Source organism: Erinaceus europaeus, chromosome 9, assembly GCF_950295315.1.
Source record: "Erinaceus europaeus chromosome 9, mEriEur2.1, whole genome shotgun sequence".
NCBI lineage: Eukaryota > Metazoa > Chordata > Mammalia > Eulipotyphla > Erinaceidae > Erinaceus > Erinaceus europaeus.
In genome coordinates, this window is record NC_080170.1 from 123,088,102 (window position 1) to 123,109,750 (window position 21,649).

The 21,649-nt window shown below is 50.0% G+C and overlaps 2 protein-coding genes across 4 annotated transcripts in view; one reads left to right on the forward strand and one right to left on the reverse strand.

Annotated features, from left to right (window-relative positions):
* Positions 1-2,653: 2,653 nt before the first annotated feature.
* RIPPLY3 (ripply transcriptional repressor 3) lies at positions 2,654-13,332 on the forward strand. 2 transcript variants are annotated; one of them, XM_007536024.2, is made up of 4 exons: positions 2,654-2,972; positions 3,976-4,042; positions 10,157-10,224; positions 12,747-13,332. In XM_007536024.2, exons 1-4 carry the CDS (start codon positions 2,899-2,901, stop codon positions 12,967-12,969), a joined length of 432 nt encoding a protein of 143 aa, XP_007536086.1. In that variant the 5' UTR covers positions 2,654-2,898; the 3' UTR covers positions 12,970-13,332. The 2 variants fall into 2 exon arrangements, with proteins under 2 accessions (XP_007536086.1, XP_060054687.1); XM_060198704.1 differs by having other exon boundaries at positions 2,887-2,972; positions 3,976-4,021.
* The window catches only part of PIGP (phosphatidylinositol glycan anchor biosynthesis class P), a 35,741-nt gene continuing 17,275 nt past the window's right edge, over positions 3,184-21,649 (reverse strand). Inside the window, exons 7-8 of one of the 2 annotated variants that reach the window (XR_009551709.1) lie at positions 20,179-20,241; positions 3,184-4,226 (exon numbers count right to left, since the gene is read on the reverse strand). The gene's annotated coding sequence lies outside the window, so the exon portion shown is untranslated. The remainder of the gene's footprint in view (positions 4,227-20,178; positions 20,242-21,649) is intronic. The other variant, XM_060198706.1, reaches the window with a different exon arrangement.

Sequence of the window (21,649 nt, forward strand, 5' to 3'; positions counted from 1 at the left end):
AACAAAAAGGAATAAATAAATAAAAATATTCTTTCTCTTTTTTTTTTTTTGCCTCTAGGTGCCAGCACTACAAACACACCACTCCTGGCAGCCATTTTTTCCTTTTTTAAAAGATTTTTATTTATTAATAAGAAAGATAGAAGGAGAGAGAAAGAGAGAGAACAAAATGTCACTCTGGTATATGTGCTGCCAGGGATTGAACTTGGGACCTCATGCTTGAGGATCCAATGCCTTATCCACTGTGCCACCCTCTGTACCACACTTTTTTGTCTTTCCTTTTATTTTATTTATTTAAGAAAGGAGACATTAACAAAACTGTAGGATAAGAGGGGTACAGCTCCACACAATTCCCACCACCCGATCTCGCTATCCCATTCCCTCCCCTGATAGCTTTCCCATTCTCTATCCCTCTGGGAGTACGGACCCAGGGTTGTTGTGGGTTCTCCTTTCATTTTATTAGAGAAAACTTGAGAGAGGATGGGAAGACAGCGAGGGTAGAGAAAGACAGACACCTGCAGACCTGCTTCACCCATCATGAAGTGGACCCCCTGCAGGTGAGGAATGGGGGCTCAAACTGGGTCCTTGTATCCTTGTACTTGGTAATATGTGCACTTAACCAGTGTGCCACCAAAACTCATTTTCCTAAAAAAGGAAAGATTGGAGGGGCCTGGCAGTGGTGTACCCGGTTAAGCACACAGGTTGCCATGCACAAGGGCCTGGGTTCAAGCCCCCACTCCCCATCTGCAAGGGGAGGGAAGCTGCAAAAGGTCTGCAGGTGTCTCTCTGTCCCTCTCCCTCTCTGTCTCTTACTTCCCTCTCAATTTCTGGCTGTCTCTATCCAATAAATAAATAAAGATCATTAAAAAAGGAAAAGAAGGAAAAGAAAGATTGTGGGGTCAGGCGGTGGTGCAGCTGGTCAAGTGCACGTGTTATCATGTGGGAGGACCTGGGTTCAAGTACTTGCTCTCCACCTGCAGAGAGCATGCTTCAGGAGTGGTAAAGCAAGTACTGCAGGAGTTTTTCTCTCTCCTTCCCTCCTTCCCTCCCTCTCTCTCTCTTTATCTTACCCTTTCCTCGCAATTTCTCTTTGTCCTATCAAATAAAGGGGGGGAGGGAAAATGGCCACCTGGAGTGATGTACAGGCACCAAGCCCCGGTGATAACCCTGGTGGCAGTAAGAAGAAAGAAAGAAAGAAAGAAAGAAAGAGAGAGAGAGAGAGAGAGAGAAAGGAAGGGAGGAAGGAAAGGTTGCTAACTTCTCCCCTCCTTTTGCCTTTAATTTCATGTGATCATTTGTTTATTTTGAAGGAGCGAAGTTCTGGCTGGGCATGAAGGACTCAGCACCACATTTTCTTTCTTTCATGTGGACACAGAGAGGCAACACACTCCAATGAGGCACACTGCCACCTGTGCAGAGGGTCCTCATGTGGCAAGGAGGGCACCCTATCCGCTGAACTGCCTCACCCACCCTGTTGCTCTACCCTCCACCTCTCCCCATCAGGGTTAGTGCTGGGGCTTTGGTGCTTGTCCAACAAATCCACTGCTCCTGGCAGCCAGCCTCCCTCCCTCCCTCCCTCCCTCCCTTTCTTTCTTTCTTTAGTTTTCTTTCTGTTTTATTTGACAGGACAGAGAGATATTAAGAGGGGAGGGGGAGAAAGAGAGGGAGAGAGACATTCACAGACCTGCTTCACAGGATCCCCTGACAGGTGGGGACTTGAACTTGGATCCTTGGGCACGATAACATGAGTACTCAACTGAGAGTGCCCCTGCCCAGGTATATTTATTTATTTATTTTGTTCATCACTGAGGCTTCACTGCTCCAGGATAACTTTTTTTTTTTTAGATAGATTGAGACAGAGAGGCACTGATAGAGAGAGAGAGAGAGAGAGAGAGAGAGAGATGCACCAAAGCTTACTTCAATGCTTCAATGCTGTGGGGGGTTGAATTCAAATCTGGCTGGCACACGTGGCGAAGCAGCACACTACCCATTTGAGCTAGTTAACCTGCAAATATATATATTCACACATGTATATATATATTAAAGAGCTGTTTACATCTCTTTCATGAGATCAAGAATTTTATATATGGAGGGGTCAGAGCACCTCTCTCTCTCTCCTCTGTAACACCCAGGAAGGAGCCTCAGGCATTCAAATCCCCCCACCCCCAAATCTGCTGTTTTTGAGGAGAAGGTGGGCGCTGACTGCCATCACCTTGGTTCTTTGTTTTAATCCATCAGTTTCAGTGCAATCAGATCTGGTCCAGCTAAACCAGAGGGTTCAAGAAGCGAACCCTGTGAGTGACCCCGACCTGCCCCGCCCCAGCTCCCTCCCAGCCTGTCCCTTGCGGGTGACAACAGCAGCCTTGCTCGGGAGGGAGGGGCACAGTCCCCAGGATCTGAGGACAGTGATGCTCCCCCTACCCCAAGAAATAACTTTTTTTTTGCAAGCCCCTGATGAATAGGACAGGGTGATCTCACTGTGGCTCCACCCCATCCTGGGTTCCCTCGGCCCCTGGAGTCCAGCACCCAATGTTGAGGACCGGAGACTGGACCCCCAAGTTTCTCAGGCTGCATCCTCTGAAGTCCAGGACCCCTTGAGGGGTGAAGGTGAGATTCTCTGGACATCTGGGGACACAGAAACCAGAACCCGGCGGCCTGGGGTCCCCAGAACCTGCTAGAGTGGGGACCCTGAGGGCAGCCCGCAGCCCCCCAACCCCAGAGGGAGTTCAGGCCCCCTCTCTGCACTTCCCGTGTGGCCTCCCGCTGTTCCCTCCCTGGGCTTCCTGCGTCCCCTCCCAGAGGTCCCCACCTCTGCCCCCGCCCCCGGGTGTCCCTCCCTCCCGGTCCTCTGTCCCCTCCCCGCCCAGTTTAAACCCGCGCTCAGCGGGTCGCAGAGCCACCATGGACCCCGAGGCTACACGCGCACACGTCTGGCCCCTCGGTCCCCGCAGGCCACCGCCGGCCGTCCCCGACAGGTGAGGACAGGTGAGGGTGACCTTGGGGTGCGTGCAAAGGCAGGACTTGGGTGGGGGTTGGCATCGCTGCAGGCGCGCCCAGGGACCCAGGGACCGTCACTCCAAGGCCTGGAGGTTGGGGACGGACAGAGGAGGGCCAGACCAAGGGCACTTTGTTTGACAGACCTGAAACCCACCCGGGAGTCCTTCTAGGACACTTACACTCCTTTCATTTTTTAATTGATTTTTAATCATGTTTAATATTTACTTATTTGATAAGGACTGAAAGAAATTGAAAGGAGGTAGGAAGAGAGTTAGAGAGGCACCTGCAGCCCTGCCTCACCCCTGGTGGTGCTTTCCCTGTGCAGGTGGGGACTGGGGGCTTGAACCTGGGTCCTCGTGCATGGTAATGTGTGTGCTCAATCAGGTGCACCACTGCCTGGTCCCTTATTTTATTTTTATCATATTATAAGATTTATTTACAATAGAGACGGGAAGAGGAGGAGAGAGAGAGAGAGAGAGAGAGAAGTAGAACATCACCCTGGTGCATACAAGCCAAGGAACTGAACCATGTCCACTGCACCATCTCCCCAGCTTCTCATACTCTTTTAATTTTTTTTATTTATGTTATTTATTGGATGTGTGTGAGGGAGAGAGGCCAGAGTTTGCAGCTCCCAGGATCAAACTGGGAACCTCCGGTGTGCAAGTGAGGAGCTCTACCAGCTAAGCTCTCTCTCCTTGATGTCTTTGTTTGCCTAGTGCTGGGGACTTTGTGGCAAAGTCTAGAGCAATCAAATTAGCCTGGAAGGACAATTAAGGTGTGTGTGTGTGGCAGGAAGGAGACACTAACTGTCCCCGTTTGATGGGGACACCTCTGTCACCGCATTTCTGTGGCCAGGGTCCTCTTGTAATGAGGAAATTAGCAGGGACCAGCCCCTGTGAGGACCCTGAAGGCAGGCCTGGGGAGAAATCTTCCCAGCATGCCACCCCCCATTCTCTCACATCTGGGTCCTTCCCATTGCAGCCCTACCCTGTGGAGACCCTGGGTCCGGACAGCTCGAGATGCTGAGGTGAGGAGAGCCACAGGCCAGGTGAGGCCTGGTGTGGGTGTGTGGCCACTGGCCAGGGAGCAGGGAAAGTGGTGACATCTCTCTCTGCTGAGGGACACAGTTCTCTTCTGCTCCTTCCAGGGGATCCCCCAGGATGCTTTCCAGTAAGGGGGGGGGGGCAGACTGGGGTCATCTGTAGATTAGGCACCTGCCAGGCTTCTCCCCTCTGGAAAGCAGAAAACAAAGACAAAGACATGGCTCTTGAGTGGGCACTGGAAGGGGTTTCACTCACGCTGCAGTGGCAGGTGGAGAGAGGGGCTCCGATATGGGGTCCTGAGTGCCTCTGGGGAGGTTCTTGTTGTCTGAGCAAACACACCCCAGGAGGCTCTGTGGAAGCAGATCAATCTGCCACTGTTGTTTGTTTCCCTCCCCGATGGCTCTGCACTGAGAGAGGGAATGAGGGGCTGTCACAGAACTGATGGTTCCTGGGTTGTGTTTTGGGATGTTGGATTGATGAACCCTCACTGAAGCCAGCCCCCAGCCCCCAGCCCCCAGCCCCCAGCCCCCAGGAGTGGAAGTGCTGGGACCCACTCAGTGCAGGCACCTAGGGTCTGACGCACAGGCGTTTGCTTCTCGTCTTCTTGTGTAATATGGCAAGAAGCTCAGGTGTGAGGAAGTAGACATTTTCTGTCTTTTGACTCGACGTTGTCTGTGTTATTAAATAGGTCAGACAGTGGCCTGGGAGGTGGTGCGGTGGAAAAAAGTGTTCGACTTGGACCGTGAGATTCTGAGTTCAGTCCCTGGCATCCTGTGTGCCAGAGTGAGGCTCTCTGCTTTTTATTATTTCAAAACTATGTAAACCTTTAAAAAGTTTTATACAGATTTTAAACATGATTTTATTTGGGGGGGGCAGGTGGTGCATCAGGTTAAGCACACATCGTAGGAAGCACAGGGACCAGCACAAGGGTCCCGATTTGAGGCCACGGATCCCTATCTGCGGGCGGGGGGGGGGGGTGTTGCTTCACAAGTGGTGAAGCAGGTCTGCAGGTGTCACTCTGCCTCTTGCCCTCTCAGTCTCCCCCTCCTCTCTCATTTTCTCTCTGTCCTATTCAATGGGGGAAAAAAAAAGGTCACCAGGAGCAGTGGATTCGTAATGCAGACACTGAGCTCCAGCGATAACCCTGGAGGCAAAATAGATATCTATAGATACAGATACATAATTTTGTTCATTTTTTGGATAGACACAGAAAGAAGCTGAAAACGGAAGGGGAGATAGAGAGGGAGAAAGACAGACAGCTGCAGACCTGCTTCAACTTTTGTGAAGCTTCCCCCTGCAGGTGGGGAGCCAGGGACTTGAACCTAAATCCTTGAGTATTGAAGTATGTCAGAGCCATAATCTGATTCTCTCTCTCTCTCTTATTGATAAATAAATGGACATGCATCCTTCAGGAAATAACACTGCCATTATCTGTGCTACTTTTTTTTAAGATTAGGGGCCAGGCACAGATAATGGTAGTGTTATTTCTTGAAGGATGTATGTCCATTTATTTATCAATAAGAGAGAGAGAGAGAATCAGAGCATGGCTCTGACATAAAATACTGGTGATTGACCTCAGCCCTCGTGCTTTTAGGTCCAGTGCTGTAGTCACTGCGCCAGCTCCTGGGTCTCATGAGAATTTTAACTCAGCTGCTAGTAAGGAAAGAATGAGGTGAACAAGAATCATGTAAAAACTCTGAGGGATATGATTGTCTAAGGGCTTAATTAAAAAAATATATTTATTTTCCCTCTTATTGACCTTGTTTTTTTATTGTTGTTGTAGTTATTATTGTTGATGTTGTCACTGTTGTTGGATAGGACAAATAGAAATGGAGGGAGTCGGGCGGTAGTGCAGTGGGTTAAGCCACGTGACACAAAGCACAAGGACTGGCAGAAGGATCCCGGTTCGAGCTCCCCACCTGCAGGGGAGTCGTTCCACAAGTGGTGAAGCAGGTCTGCAGGTGTCTGTCTTTCTCTCCCCTTCTCTGTCTTCCCTCCTCTCTCCATTTTTCTCTGTCCTATCTAACAATAACGACATCAATAACAACAATAATAACTACAGCAATAAAAAGACAACAAGGGCAACAAAAGGGAAAATAAATAAAATTTAAAAACTTAAAAAAAAAAGAAATGGAGAGAGGAGGGGAAGACAGAGAGGGGAGAGAAAGACAGACACCTGCAGACCTGCTTCACCACCTGTGAAGCAACTGCCCTGCAGGTGGGGAGCCGGGGGGCTCAAACCGGGATCCTTACATCGGTCCTTGCGCTTTGTGCCACGTGCGCTTAACCCGCTGTGCTACCGCCCGACTCCCAGGGCTTCCTTTTTATAAGAGAAGGGAAGTGCTGGCATAAGATGGTGTATGTGTGTGGGGGGTGGCACCTGGCTGAGTACACATGTTACCATGAGCAAGGACTCGGGTCCAAGCCCCCAGGCCCCACCTGCAGGAGGGAAGCTTCTTCACTTGAGGTGAAATGATGCTACAGGTGTTTCTCTCTATCTTCCCTTTCACTCTCTGTCTCTCACTGTCTCTACTGAATAAAATAAAAATAAATAATTTTCAAAAATCGATTAACTAATTAATCTTATTGCCACCAGAGTTATTACGGAGACTCGGTGCTGGCACTATGAATCCACTGCTCCTGGTGGCCTTTCTTTTCTTTTTTTTTTCTCCTATTTTTATTTATTTATTTTACCAGAGCCCTGCTCAGCTCTGACTTATGGTGGTGCAGGGGCTAGAACCTGGGACTTTGGAGCCTCAGGCATGAGAGTCTCTTCGCATAACCATTATGCTATCTAGCCTTGCCCTTCCCCTTCTGTTTTTATTTGATAGGACAGAGAGTAACTGAGAGAGGAGGAGAAGGGGGAGGAGGAGAGAGAGAGAAAGGCACCTGCAGACCTGTCTCACTACTTGTGAGGCTTCCCCCGTGCCGATGGGGAGCCGGGTCTCGAAGTCGGGTCCTTGTGAATGGTAACGTGTGTGCTTAACTGGTCGTGTCCCAAAGTAAAGTATTCTTTAAAATGACAAAGGATGGTGTAGGAGATTGAAGCTGGGACTCCTGGGGTCCCAGCCGCACACGTTCTGAGCTCCACAACTGAGCTTTCCACATAGGGCATGAAGCACAAGGACCTTGTAAGGGTCTCGGTTCGAGCCCCGGGCTCTCAGGTGTCTGTCTTTCTCTCCTCCTCTCTGTCTTCCCCTCCTCTCTCCATTTCTCTCTGTCCTATCCAACAACAGCTATCACAACAATAACATGGGCAACAAAAATGGGGAAAATGGCCTCCAGGAGCAGTGGTTTCATAGGGCAGCAGTGCAGACACCAAACTCCACAGATAACCCTGGAGGGAAAAAACTGAACTTTCTCCCCGGTGCAGACTAGTACTTTAAGGTTGTAATGTAGATATTCTTAATCAGAGCCCTGCTCAGCTCTGGCTGATGGTGGTGCTGGGGACTGAACCTGGTACTTTAGAGTCGTAAAGCACTATGGTCCTTTGCAGAACCATTATGCTATCTCCCTCGGGGGGGGGGGGCGGTTTAGTTCAAATTGTTCTTACATGCAAAAGCTCCAAACAGTTCCTTCTTGTGCATTCAAACCCAAGTCCTTAAACTTAAGATACAGCAGTTGCCTGGGAGGGAGAGAGAATAAAGAAATTTATACTTATTTGGCGTTCCGCTAGAAGAAACAACCCTTCTTGCATCCTTTCTCCTCCTCGCCACTCCTCCTCCTCCCCTTTCCCCTCATCTTCCCTTCCTTCCCCCTCCTCCCTCTCCCCTTCTCCTCCCCTCCCCTCCTTTTCTCTTCCTTCCCTTTCCTCCCCTTCCCTTCCTCTTCCATTCCTTCCCTTCCCTCCCCTTCCCCTTTTTATCGTGCTGTGAGAAAACACGGTAGTTTGCAAGAAAACGTGAAACTGCACGAACCCACCCCATTCTTTGCGGGGATGGAGGTGCGGGTGCTCTCGGTCCTCCTTGCACCCTGTCACCCGGCCCAGCTCTTTGCAGACCCCGGAAGCACGGGATGCTCGGTGCAGGTGGGGGCGGCCAGGCTTGCAGGACCCCGAGCGCTCCTTGCTCAGCAGCGCCCTCTCGCGACAGAGCGGGAGACTCCCGGGCTGCAGGGTCCTGCGGAGGTTAAGGACAGAAACAAAGTCTCCGGAGGCCTGCACCCTGCGCTGTGTGTGGCTTCACTGTCACCCGTTCAGGGCCTCTGGCAGCCTCCGGGGGCTGTCCTCCTCCTAGGCTGGCAGGGGGAGCAGACACTCTGCACCCCAGGCTCGGCTCGCACCAGTTCTCTGACCCTTACTCACCTGTCAGTTCCCCACAGAGCTAGCTCTCTCTCTCTCTCTCTCTCTCTCTGAGATTATGTACTTTAAAATTTCCTTTTATCTCAAGCCTGCGGCTCTGAGGTCCCAGGTTCAATCCTAGAGCTGAGTAGTGCTCTAGTAAAATTAATAATAATAATAATAATAATTCTTGTAAATATATATATTTTAACATTTATTTATTCCCTTTTGTTGCCCTTGTCTTTTTAAAAATATTTATTTATTCCCTTTTGTTGCCCTAGTTGTTTTATTGTTGTAGTCATTGTTGGATAGGACAGAGAGAAATAGAAAGAGGAGGGGAAGACAGAGGGGGAGAGAAAGACAGATACCTGCAGACCAGCTTCACCGCTTGTGAAGCGACTCCCCTGCAGGTGGGGAGACGGGGGCTCGAACCAGGATCCTTATGCCAGCCCTGTGCTTTGCGCCACCTGCGCTTAACCTGCTGCGCTACCACCCGATTCCCTCTTTTAAATATATTTTAAAGTATAATATTTTGATTTTATTTTTCATTAAAATGAAAACTTCCATTTTTAAAAAATCTACTAGGGCAGACATAGAGAAATTGAGCAGGGATGGGGAGATAGGGAGAGAAAGAGAGACACCTGCAGACCTGCTACACCACCTGCGAAGTTAGTTTCCTCCTTCAGGTGGGCATCAGGGACTGGAACCAGGGTCCTTGCACATGGTAACATGTAAGCTCAGGCTAATCCTATTTTTTTTATATGGTGGTGCCAGGGACTGAACGCAGGGCTTCTGGGGCCTCAGGCAGGCCAGTCTGGTGTGCTACCTCTGTGAAGTCTCCCTCAGCCAACATTGTTTATATTTGTGTGAGAGAGACCAGAGCATGGGTAGGCTTTGGAGTATATGCAACCCAGGGATTGAACCTGCGGCCTCAGGCTCCCAAGTCCTGTGCCCCAATGCTGAGCTAGCTCCCTGGTCCTTCCCCTGGAGTCAGCGTGTGACCCTTCAGCCGCTTCTGTCACCCAGAGGGCTGTTTTGCTTTGGGACCTTGCACAGTTGTGACTTATCACACCCAGAGATGGTTTATTTAAAAGCCCCCAAAGACAGGTCCTGGAAAAGAGCTTTTGAAAAACGCGGTTTCCTGCAGCCTGGTTTTCGTTCTTATTTATTTATTTACTTATTCCCTTTTGTTGCCCTTGTTTATTGTTGTAGTTATTATTGTTGTTATTGATGTCGTCCTTGTTGGATAGGACAGAGAGAAATGGAGAGAGGAGGGGAAGACAGAGAGGGGGAGAGAAAGACAGACACCTGCAGACCTGCTTCACCGCCTGTGAAGCGACTCCCCTGCAGGTGGGGAGCCGGGGTTCGAACCGGGATCCTTATGCCGGTCCTTGTGCTTTGCGCCACATGCGCTTAACCCGCTGCGCTAACGCCCGACTCCCTGCAGCCTGGTTTTCTCACCCACAGCTCCCAGTGCTGGAAAAGCAGAAGTGGTGGGTTACGGTGGCATTTACAGGGATGCTCCCCCATGACAGAGAGGTCCCTTGTGGGTGGAAGGGACTCCTGGCCACGGATGACAGTCCTGGGAGCCCCTTCAGGTGGTGTCTGAGGGGTTTCGTTCCATTCCCACGCAATTCTTCCAATTCTTTGCAGACTTTATGGCCTGGGAGGGGAGGGGAGTCTCTGCATCCTGCCACCAATCCCTTGGGACAGCCCCCCACCCATGGTAATGGCCCCCACCCCTGGGGGTAGTGACAGGGAGTAGTCCGTCCTGCACTGGTGTTTGTACACTGAGCCTCCTTGGTCGTCTGTCTGTCTCTGTTTCTGTCTGTCTTTACAGCTGGAGCCCGGAGGTGACCAGCAACCTCCTGCATGCAAGGGGGCCTTTGGATTCCAACATCCTGTGAGGTAATGACATCACAGGGCAGGGACCATGCAGCTCACTGGCAGAGCTCAGGACTTGCAAGCGTGAGGCTCTGAGCTTGATCCCCGGCACCACGTGTGTCAGAGGGTGCATGACTTCCCATCCTCTCTTACTAAATACGTACATCTTTTGTTTTTTCTAAAAGGATCTATAATTCCCTTCTAATTTGAACACTCAGGTCCAGGGATGTAGCTCACTGTGCAGTGTGTTCTGCATGTGTGAGGCTGTGAGTTAGAGCTCCAGTTTTTTAAAAAATAGATGAAATGAGGGGGCCGAGCGGGAGCGCAGTGGGATAGGTGCACGTGGCACAGAGCACAACAACTGGCCTAAGGATCCCGGTTTGAGCCCCCGGCTCCCCACCTTCAGGGGGGTCGCTTCACAGGTGGTAAAGCAGGTCTGCAGGTGTCTGTCTTTCTCTCCCCGTCTTCCCCTCCTCTCTCCACTTCTCTCTGTCCTGTCCAACAACGACATCAATAACAACAATAATAACAGGAACGATGATAAACAAAAAGGGCAACAAAATGGGAAAAAAAATGGCCTCTAAGAACAGTGGATTCGTAGTGCAGGCACTGAGCCCCATCAATAACCATGGGGCTCAATGACCAAAAAAAAAAAAATAGATGAAGCAGAGGGCAGGGGCTTACTACTACAGCTAGTAGCGCACACAGGCCGCCGCGCACGAGGACCCCTGCTCAAGGCCCCGCTCCCCACCTGCAGGAAGAAAGCTTCTGGATCAGTGGAGCAGTGCTGTGGCTTCTCTCCTCTCTCCCTCTCTATTTCTGTCTCTATGAAAGAAAGAGAGTGGGAGTCAGGTGGTAGCGCAGCGGGTTACGTGCACATGGTGCAAAGCGCAAGGACCGGCGTAAGGATCCCGGTTCGAGCCCCCAGCTCCCCACCTGCAGGGGAGTCGCTTCACAGGCGGTGAAGCAGGTCTGCAGGTGTCTGTCTTTCTCTCCCCCTCTCTGTCTGCCCCTCCTCTCTCCATTTCTCTCTGTCCTATCCAACAACGACAACAACAATAACTACAACAACAATAATGACAAGGGCAACAAATGGGAAAATAATTAAATATAAAATTTTTTTAAAAAAGAGAGAAAGAAGGAAAGAAAGAGGGAAAGAAAGAGGGAGAGAGAGAGAGAGAGAGAGAGAGAGAGAGAGAAAGGAGGGGAAGGGGCCTGGCAGTGGCGCACCTGGTAGAGCACACGTTACCAGGTGCAAGGACCCGGTTTGAGCCCCTGCTCCCCACCTGCAGGGAGGAAGCTTCGTAAGTGTTGTAGCAGGGCTGCAGGTGTTTACATTTTATTGAACAGACAGAGAGAAATTGAGGGGAGGGGAGATAGAGAGCGAGAGAGAAAGACACCTGCAGACCTGTTTACCGCTCATGAAACATATCAAATGTATACTAAGACAGAATAAAGCAAATAAAGCAATGTCCAAGCAGTGGGAGTTTTCCAATTTATTGAAAAATAAAAAATTTTCCCTTTTGTTGCCCTTGTTGTTATTGCTGTCATCGTTGTTGGATAGGACAGAGAGAAATAGAGAGAGGGGGAGGGAAAGACAGACATCTGCAGACCTGCTTCATCACTTGTGAGGCAAGCCCCCTGCAGGTGGGGAGCTGGGGGCTTGAACCGGGATCCTTCTGTGGGTCCTTGAGCTTTGTGCCATGTGCACTTAACCTGCTGTGCTACCGCCCGGCCCCGAAGTTCTAATAAATTCTAAGCAGAGATGTTGGGCTTTATTCTACAATGAGTGGGGGCTCAAACCAAAAAAAAATTTTTTTTTGAAGTCTGAGCTGCTTTTTCTCTTAGCTGCAAAGTAAGAGAGATAACGCCCACACCAGAACTTCCTCCAGGTCCGTGGTGTCTCCCATATGGTACTGTGGCTCAAATCTGGACCACGTTCATAGCAAGGCACAGCCCCTGCCCAGTGCTCTGTCTCTCAGCCCCCACAGATGACCTGACCAATGGAGCTGGAGTTAAGGAATAGGTTTTTTATTTTATTTTATTTATTTATTTTCCCTTTGGTTGCCCTTGTTTTTATTGTTGTTGTAGTTATCATTGTTGTTGTTACTGATGTCATCGTTGTTAGATAAGACAGAGAGAAATGGAGAGAGGAGGGGAAGACAGAGACAGACACCTGCAGACCTGCTTCACTGCCTGTGAAGCTACCCCCCTGCAAGTGGGGAGCCGGGGGCTCAAACCAGGATCCTTACGCCGGTCCTTGCGCTTTGCGCCACGTGCGCTTAACCAGCTGCGCTACCACCCGACTCCCGGTTTTTTTTTTTTTTTGTAACTTATTCTAATGAGAGAGATACGGGGTGGGGGAAGAGACAGAGAGAGACCAGAGCCCTGCTCAGCTCTGGATGACAGTGGTGCTGGGGATTGAACTGGGAACTCAGAGACTCAGGCTGGAGAGTCTTTTGCAGAACCACTGTGCCGTCTCCGCAGCCCAAGAAGCGTTTTCAAGTTGGCTCAACCACTGTGTCTGTCCCCCGTCTCCCCCTTAGGCTGTACCTGCCCCTCTCCAAGCGCCAGGAGTGTCTGCAGAACTCAGGGGCCCAGGTGCTGGCCAGCTTTCCGGTCCAGGCCACCCTCCACTTCTACAACGACGCCTCTGACTCCGAGGAGGAGGAAGAAGAGGAGGACAAGCAGGAGGAAGCAGCCCAGGCCTGCCCAGCTCAGAGCCTCAGTGAGGCCAGGGGACCAGCAGAGGACAGGCAGGGCTGCTGAGCCAGCAGGCAGCTCTGCGGGGCGCCTTTCTGGGCACTAGGGGCCCTGGCCTTATTCCTCCAGCGTCCATTCCTGGGTGTCCCACCTCCAAGTGACAGTCAGCTGGCTCTCTGTCCCCTGCACCTGTGGTCTGGAGGGATAGCCATACCAGGAAGGACAGACACCCGATGCTCTGCTGGGTGGCAGCCACTTTGATGCCCTCTGCCCAGCACTGTACCCACAGCATGAAGACTGGCCTGCCTCCAGCTGCCACCTGCTGAGTACTGGGAAAAACAAACAAACAAACAAAGGTAGCCATTTGGAGAGGTACGAACAGCAGGTTTAATGAAGTCCTGGAAGCGACAGAAGCAGCTTGATTCTCAGGCCTCAAGGGTCGATAACTAAAGCCAAGTGCCACTGGGAGGAAGTAGGAGAGGACGGGCCTGATAGCAGCCCACCGCAGAATCATGTCTCTCACCGTCTGCCCTTCAGCCATCATCTCCTCAAACGCCTGCATCCAAAGTCCGGGTACCAGAAGGCACAGACCCCAAGAGAGAGCTGTTTCTGCCAAACAATGGCTCAAATATTTTGTTTTTTAAATGGGGGGATTAATGGTTTACAGTCATCAGTAAATACAGTTGTCGATACATGTGTAAAATTTCACAGTTTTCAGGAGTCGGGCGGTAACGCAGCGGATTAGGCAGACGTGGCACAAAGCGCAAGGACCAGCATAAGGATCCCGGTTCGAGCCCCCGGCTCCCCACCTGCAGGGCAGTTGCTTCACAGGCGGTGAAGCCGGTCTGCAGGTGTCTGTCTTTCTCTCCCCCTGTCTTCCCCTCCTCTCTCCATTTCTCTCTGTCCTATCCAGCAACGACATCAATAACAATAAAAACAAGGGCAACAAAAGGGAATAAATAAATAAGTAAATAAAAAAAATTCAGTTTTCTGCATGGTACTCTCTCCCACCCTAGGCTGTCCTCCACCATCAGACACCAGGACCGGAGAGCTCTCCCCTACCCCCCGCCCCCTTTATTTTGGGGCAATATAAGAAACCCAGTCCACATTCTGCTTGGTGTCTCCCCTTCTATTCTCATTTCCCAACTTCTGTCCATGAGTGAGGTCATCCCATCTTCATCCTTCTCTTTCTGGCTGTTCTCACTTCACATGATTCCTTCAGGCTCCATCCAAGATGAGGTGAAGGAGGTGAAGTCGCCATTCTTAATAGCTGAGTCGTATTCCACTGTGTATCTAGACCACCACTTTCTCAGCCACTTAGCTGGTGTTGGACACCTGAGTTACTTCCAGGCTTTGGCTGTTACAAATTGTGCTGCTGTGAACACAGGTGCACACAGATCTTTTTAGATGGGTGTGGGCTTAAATAGATTTCTAGATCTCAATTTATTAGTCTTTCGACACGTTCTATGCTAATACTAAAATACCGTGGCCCCAGCTCCCTCTTGGTTTATTGGCTCTGACAAGCAACAGGCATCATGAATATTCCCAACAACGAGTCTTCCACAGGTACTCCTCTGCCTGCCTTCTAGAAAGGACTCCAGGGCCAAAAGAACGTTCCTGCCTGCCAGTGCGGGTGGCTTCAACATAGCCCGTTCTCGACGGGGCGATGGCTTGTTCCGTTCTGGTCTGTCTGTGACCCAGCCAGCTCCAGCACTGTCCCGGCTGCAGTGACTGAACCTCACTACGGAGCTCTTGCTGGTTTCTTCTGAAGTGATGTGGATCTCTGAGCTGAGTGGTGGAGCGTCTGGTAGAGCACGTGCCTCACCATGTGAGAACCTGGTTCGAGCCCCAGCACTGCATGGGAGCAGCATGGATGGCACCACGGGGAGCCCAGTGGATGATGGGGCAGTGCTGTGGTCTTTCTTCTCTGTGTGCCTCTCTCCCTCTTTTCTCTCTCTCTGTTTCCCTCTCTCTCTAGGTTGAAGGAAAAACAGAAAGAATTGGGCTGAGGAAGGTGCTCAAGTGTTGTGTTGATGAGGCACTGAGTTCATTCCCTGGAAAAAAAGAGATAAGAAGGGGGGTTGGGCGGTAGCGCAGTGGGTTAAGCGCACGTGGCGCAAAGCGCAAGGACTAGCGGAAGGATCCTGGTTCGAGCCCCTGGCTCCCCACCTGTAGGGGAGTCGCTTCACAAGCAGTGAAGCAGGTCTGCAGGTGTCTGTCTTTCTTTCCTCCTCTCTGTCTTCCCAACCTCTCTCCATTTCTGTCCTTTCCAACAACAACATCAGTAACAACAATAACTACAACAATAAAAAAAAAAAGGGTAACAAAAGGGAATAAATATTTAAAAAAAAAAGAAAAAGCAATGTTGGGGCTGGGCAGTAGCGTGTCAGGTTAACGCACATTCTGCAATACTGAAAGACCCGTGTTCAAGCCCCCAGTCCCCACCTGCAGAGGGAAAGCTTCTTGAGTGGTAAAGCAGGGCTGCGGATATCTCTGTCTCTCTCCTTTCCTATCTCTCCCTTCCCTCTTGATTTCTGGCTGTCTCTATAAAATAAACAAATAAAGATGATTTTTTAAAAAACTAAAAGGAAAAGATTATAAAAAAGGACAACAAAAGGGAGTCAGGCAGTAGCGCAGCAGGTTAAGCTCACGTGGCACCATGGTGCAAAGCGCAGGGACCGGCATAAGGATCCCAGTTCGAGCCCCCGGCTCCCCACCTGCAGGGGAGTCGCTTCACAGGCGGTGAAGCAGGTCTGCAGGTGCCTGTCTTTCTCTCCCCCTCTCTGTCTTCCCCTCCTCTCTCCATTTCTCTCTGTCCTGTCCAACAACGACAACAACAAGAATGACTACAGCAATAAAACAACAAGGGCAACAAAAGGGAATAAATAAATATTATTTATTAGTTTATTTTATTTTTGATAGAGACTGAGAGAAATTGAAAGGGGAAGGGGGGGACAGAGACACCTGTAACCACGCTTCACTCACTTCACCCCCCTGCCGGTAGGGACTGGGGACTTGAACCAGGTCCTTGCACACTGTAATGTGTGCACTCAACAAAGTACACCGGCCCCATAGTGTGGTAGTATTTTATTTTATTTTATTTTTTATTTTGCCTCTGGGGTTATTGCTGGGGCTTGCAGCCTGCACCACAAAGCCACTGCTCCATTTGTTTCCTACTTTGTTATCCCTGTTACTGTTGCCACTGCTGCTGCTGTTGTTGGATAGGACAAAGAGAAATTGAGAGAGGAGGGGAAGATGAGAGGATGAGAGAAAGGCAGACACCTGCAGACCTGCTTCACCGCCTGGGAAGCGATTCCTGAACCAGGAGCCTTACGCTGGGCCTTGTGCATTGCACCACATACGCTTAACCCGCTGTGCTCCCGCCTGGCCCCAGGCTGCTGGTATTTTAATAGTCCTTTGATCATCAAGTCCTATGAGCATGTTTAATTTTCTAGCTTCAACTATTTCCCCCCCAAAAGGGAAAGCTCCGGTGCTATGGGTCTCTTTCTTCTGTCTAGCTAGCCAGCTGGCTAAGAAAATTGGCCCAGAGGGGTGAAATGGTGCATTTTCAAGGCCCCATCAGTACCACACAAAAACAAACAGAAACCACAACCACCAGATGTTTCAGAAAGATGTCACTAGAGGCCATGAATCATGTTCTAGAAATGCAAGTTCAAACCGCAGGGAGAGGTGATCAGCTAATAAGGAGATGGTGAGCCCAGGTCCTGACCGGCACCCACAGAGGCGTGGAGAGCCTGGCGCCCTCAGCTCTCTCTGCTAGAGATGTGGAAGGGTTCACAGTTTGGAGGAAGCTTCGCTACACAGTGACACCCAGGAGCTCTACTCCCTCTCTCCATGTATCTATCTCATAAAAATAAACCGTTCCTGCTTCTCCTGGGTCAAGTCCTGCAATTGGAGTTGCTGGGTTGTACAGTGGATTTGTATTTAACGTTTTATTTACATAGATCTACTTAAAAACATTTTCTTTATGTATTACTGGATAGAGACAGAGAGGAACTGAAAGGGAAAGAAGAGGAAGAGAGGGAGAGAGAGAGAGATACCTGCAGCCCTGCTTTACCACTTGTGAAGCTTCCCCCATGCAGGTGGGGACCAAGGACTTGAACCTGGGTCCTTGAGCACTGCAGTGCATGCACTTAACCAGGTGTGTACACACACACACACACACACACACACACACACACACACATTTTAACTTTTTTTTTTTAATGAGAGAGAGATACAAAGAGAAAGACCAGGGAGTCCGGCGGTAATGCAGCAGGTTAAGAGCACGTGGCGCAAAGCTCAAAGACCCGCATAAGGATCCTGGTTCAAGCCCCCGGCTCCCCACCTTCAGGGAAGTCACTTCATAAGCGGTGAAGCAGGTGTGCAATGTCTATCTTTCTCTCCACCTCTGTCTTCCCCATCTCTCTCCATTTCTTTCTGTCCTATCTAACAATGTTAGCACCATGTGCGCTTAACCCACTGTGTTAACACCTGTCCCCCTCATTTTCTTTCTTTCTTTTTTGCCTCCAGGGTTATCACTGGGGCTCAGTGCCTGCACCACGAATCCACTGCTCCTGGAGGACATTTTCCCCATTTTTTTGTTGCGCTTGTTGTAGTTGTTATTGTTACTGTTGTCACAGCTATTGTTGTTGTTGGATAGGACAGAGAGAAATGGAGAGAGGAGGGGAAGACAGAGAGGAGGAGAGAAAGACAGACACCTGCAGACCTGCTTCACCACCTGTGAAGCGACCCCCTGCAGGTGGGGGCCGGGGGCTTAGGTCTCCCTTTTTAAACTTGTTCTACTTTGCCCTCTTCTAGAAAGACCCCGCACCCCATCTCTCCATCCTGCTGGCTGATGCTGGCTGGCTTGCAGATTGAGAGCATTCCATGTAAAGCTGCTGAGAACATTCTGGCAAGCGGGCATCGGCAGTCGCTGAGGGCTCCCAGGTGTCTGTGTCCTGAGCTTTAGGACAAATCACTCAATTTTGCAAAGCCTGCAACGCCCCTAGCCATGATGGGAACATAAACACAGCTAAAAGCAGGCATCCCTTAAATACAAACACACACACACACACACGCTCATTCTTCCTTAAGAGCTGACCCGGGCCCTCACGGTCACAGTAGGGTCAGTCAGTCACCAAGCCACCACTGGGGTGTGACACCCCCCCCCAAACAGCCAGGGGACAGTGGGCTGCTGGAAGGTCCCTAGATTCCTGACAACTGGGGGCGGGGCGGGGTGAAGTCTGGGTGAGCCTGGCTGGTGTTCCTGCCTGGATTCTGGTACAAAAGCATTCTGGGGTCCTTCCAAGGGCTCACAGGTGACAAGAACAGCAACATAGAGAACATGAGTGTGGCCAGAATAACACACTAATTTGTGAAGCTGTGTGTGTGTGTGTGTGTGTGTGTGTGTGTGTGTGTGTATGCGTGCGTGTATGTTCATTCAGATGGCCTAATGTCACTCCAAGATCTGGAGGTCAACATCTGTCTTCATTCTTCATTTATTCATTTATATACTTATCTGATTAATTTGGGTATCCCTGGGGCAAAACGGGACAGAAAGAAATTGGGACAGGAGAGGGAGATAAAAAGGGAGAGAGACAGAGAGACACCTGCAGACTTCCTTTACCACCCAGGGGGGCAGTGAGGACTTGAACCCAGGCCCTTGCACATGGTAGTGTGTGTGCTCAACTGGGTTCCCACCACCCGAAGGTACTGCTTTCACAGATAAGCATTTGCTTACTTCACTTAACACAGGGCCTCCAGTCCCATCCAAGATGAGGCAAAGGAAGTCACTTGGTCACTCTTTTTTTCTTTTTTTTTTTTTTCCCTCCAGGGTTATTGCTGGGCTCGGTGCCTGCATCATGAATCCACCACTCCTGGAGGCCATTTTTTTCCCCTTTTGTTGCCCTTGTTGTTGTAGCCTCGTTGTGGTTATTATTATTACCATTGTTGATGTCGTTGTTGTTGGATAGGACAGAGAGAAATGGAGAGAGGAGGGGAAGACAGAGAGGGGGAGAGAAAGACAGACACCTGCAGACCTGCTTCACCGCCTGTAAAGTGACTCCCCTGCAGGTGGGGAGCCGGGGGCTCGAACCGGGATCCTTATGCCGGTCCTTGCACTTTGGCGCCACGTGTATTTAACCCGCTGCGCCACCGCCCGACCCCCAACTTCATCATTTTTAACAGCGGAGCCATATTTCACTGTGTATATGTCTCAGAACCTTCTCAGCCACACATCTGTTGTTGGGCATCATACTGGACGCTCTCACTAACAGGCAGAACTTAAGAAACAAAGACAGAGGGGAGTCGGGCGGTAGCGCAGCAGGTTAAGGGCAGGTGGCTCAAAGCGCAAGGACCGGCACAAGGATCCCGGTTCGAGCCCCCGGCTCCCCACCTGCAGGGGAGTCGCTTCCCAGGCGGTGAAGCAGGTCTGCAGGTGTCTGTCTTTCTCTCCTCCCTCTCTGTCTTCCCCTCCTCTCTCCATTTCTCTCTGTCCTGTCCAACAACAACGACATCATCAACAACAATAATAATAACTACAACAATAAAACAACAAGGGCAACCAAAGGGAATAAATAAATATTAAAAAGGAAGAAAGAAACAAAGACAGAAAGGGAAATACACTGAAACTCTCCCCAAAGTAAAGGACTCTGGGGAAGGGGGTGTGGCTTTGGCGTCCTGGTGCAGGACTGTGGAAAAGGACTTAAGCTGGGGATGAGGGTGTTTTGCAGAGACCCCTCACGGGGAGATGAGAACTTGCATTCATGGGTCAGCAACTGTATTGTAAACCACTAACACCCCCCCCCCCATAAAGTGATTTAAGAAGAGTTTCCTAGTCTGCACTCATGAGGCCGAAGGAAGGTCTTTCCAGCTTACAGCAAATTGCTATAATCCATTTGCAAAGGGTGAGTCAGGCAGATTTAAAATTGGAGCCTGGGGGAGTCAGGCAATAGCACAGCAGGTTAAGCGCAGGTGGCACAAAGCTCAAGGACCGGCATAAGGATCGGGATCAGGCCCCTGGCTCCCCACCTGCAGGGAAGTTGCTTCACAGGCAGTGAGGCAGGTCTGCAGGTGTCTGTCTTTCTCTCCCCCCTCTGTCTTCCCCATCTCTCTCCATTTCTCTCTGTCCTATCCAACACAACAGCATTAATAGCAACAACAATAAAACGAGGGCAACAAAAAGGAATAAATAAAATATTTTAAAAAATAAAATAAAATTGGAGCCTGGGGCTGGGGAGATAGCACAATGTTTATGCAAAAAGATCTTCATACCTGAGGCTCCAAAGACACTGGTTCCATCCCCAGCACCACGCGAAGCCAGAGTGGAGTGGTGCTCTGCTGAAATGGAAAGAATAAAATTGGAGCCAGCCCCTCAACCATTTTTACTCTTGCAAAGTAAGTTCTTTGTGAAAGGAATTTTATGAGTTTGAAAGTTTGAGTTGTGCTGTACAGATGCTTTTTTTTTGTCTTATCTTATTTATTTATTTTACTTTTATCCCTTCCAGAAGTCTCTTAATTAAATTTTGCTTATGAAGAGCTCTGACTGTGTCCCCAGGAAATCTTGGGATGCTGGCTAATCCGACCACACTTTCTCCTGAAAATGGTCATGGAAGAGCCACTGTCACTTCCTCAAAATGAAAACTAGGGAGTCAGGTGGTAGCACAGTGGGTTAAGTGCTGGTGGCGCAGAGTGCAAGGACCAGCATAAGGATCCTGGTTCGAGCCCCCGGCTCCCCACCTGCAGGGGGGTCGCTTCAGAGGCGGTAAAGCAGGTCTGCAGGTGTCTGTCTTTCTCTCCACCTCTCTGTCTTCCCCTCCTCTCTCCTTTTCTCTCTGTCCTATCCAACAACAACGAGATCAGTCACAACAATAACTACAATAATAAAACAACAAGGACAACAACAAAAGGGAATAAATAAATATTTAAAAAAAACTAGGGAGTCGGGCAGTAATACAACAAGTTAAGCGCATGTGGGGCAAAGCGCAAGGACCAGTGTAAGTATCCTGGTTCGAGGCCCCAGCTTCCCACCTGCAGGGGAGTCGCTTCACAGGTGGTGAAGCAGGTCTGCAGGTGTCTGTCTTTCTCTCCCCCTCTCTGTCTTCCCCTCCTCTCTCCATTTCTCTTGTCCTAACAACGATGACATCAATAACAACAACAATAAAAAAATGAGAATAAGCCTGTATATTAACTAAAGACTTTTTTTGCCTCCAGGGTTATTTCTGGGGCTCAGTGCCTGCGGGGATGCATTGGATCGACCTTCCCGTGGTGCATCCCGTGAGTACCCATTCATTGGGGAAACTGATGATCCTTCCTAGCTGACTGAATCCACATGGATCCCAGTCACTTTCAAAGCCAGCAACAAGCAGCTCCTGACAGCTTTCAACCTGACGCTGTTGACTGGCTATGGAAGAAGGGCGAACGCTAGAAGAAGAAGTGCCTGCGGTGTGAATCCACTGCTCCTGGAGGCTATTTTTCCCATTTTGTTGCCCTTGTTATAGTGGTTATTGTTATTGTTGTCATAGTTGTTGTTGTTGGATAGAACAAACAGAAATAGAGGAAGGGAAAACTGAGAGGAGGAGGGAAAGATAGAGACACCTGCAGACTTGTTTGTGAAGTGACCCCCTGCAGGTGGGGAACTGGGGGCTCGAATGGGGATCCCTATGCCAGCCATTGAACTTTGTGCCATATGCACTTAACCCCCTGCGCTACCGCCCAGTCCCCAAATCAGTACATTTTTAAGGGC

Bases quoted from the DNA above. Each gene is read 5' to 3' on its own strand.
- RIPPLY3 (XM_007536024.2), top strand. From the start codon at position 2,899: ATGGACCCCGAGGCTACACGCGCACACGTCTGGCCCCTCGGTCCCCGC. The intron at 2,973-3,975 runs GTGAGGACAGGT...TTCCCATTGCAG, and splicing joins CCGCCGGCCGTCCCCGACAG to CCCTACCCTGTGGAGACCCT. The intron at 4,043-10,156 runs GTGAGGCCTGGT...CTGTCTTTACAG, and splicing joins TGAGGAGAGCCACAGGCCAG to CTGGAGCCCGGAGGTGACCA.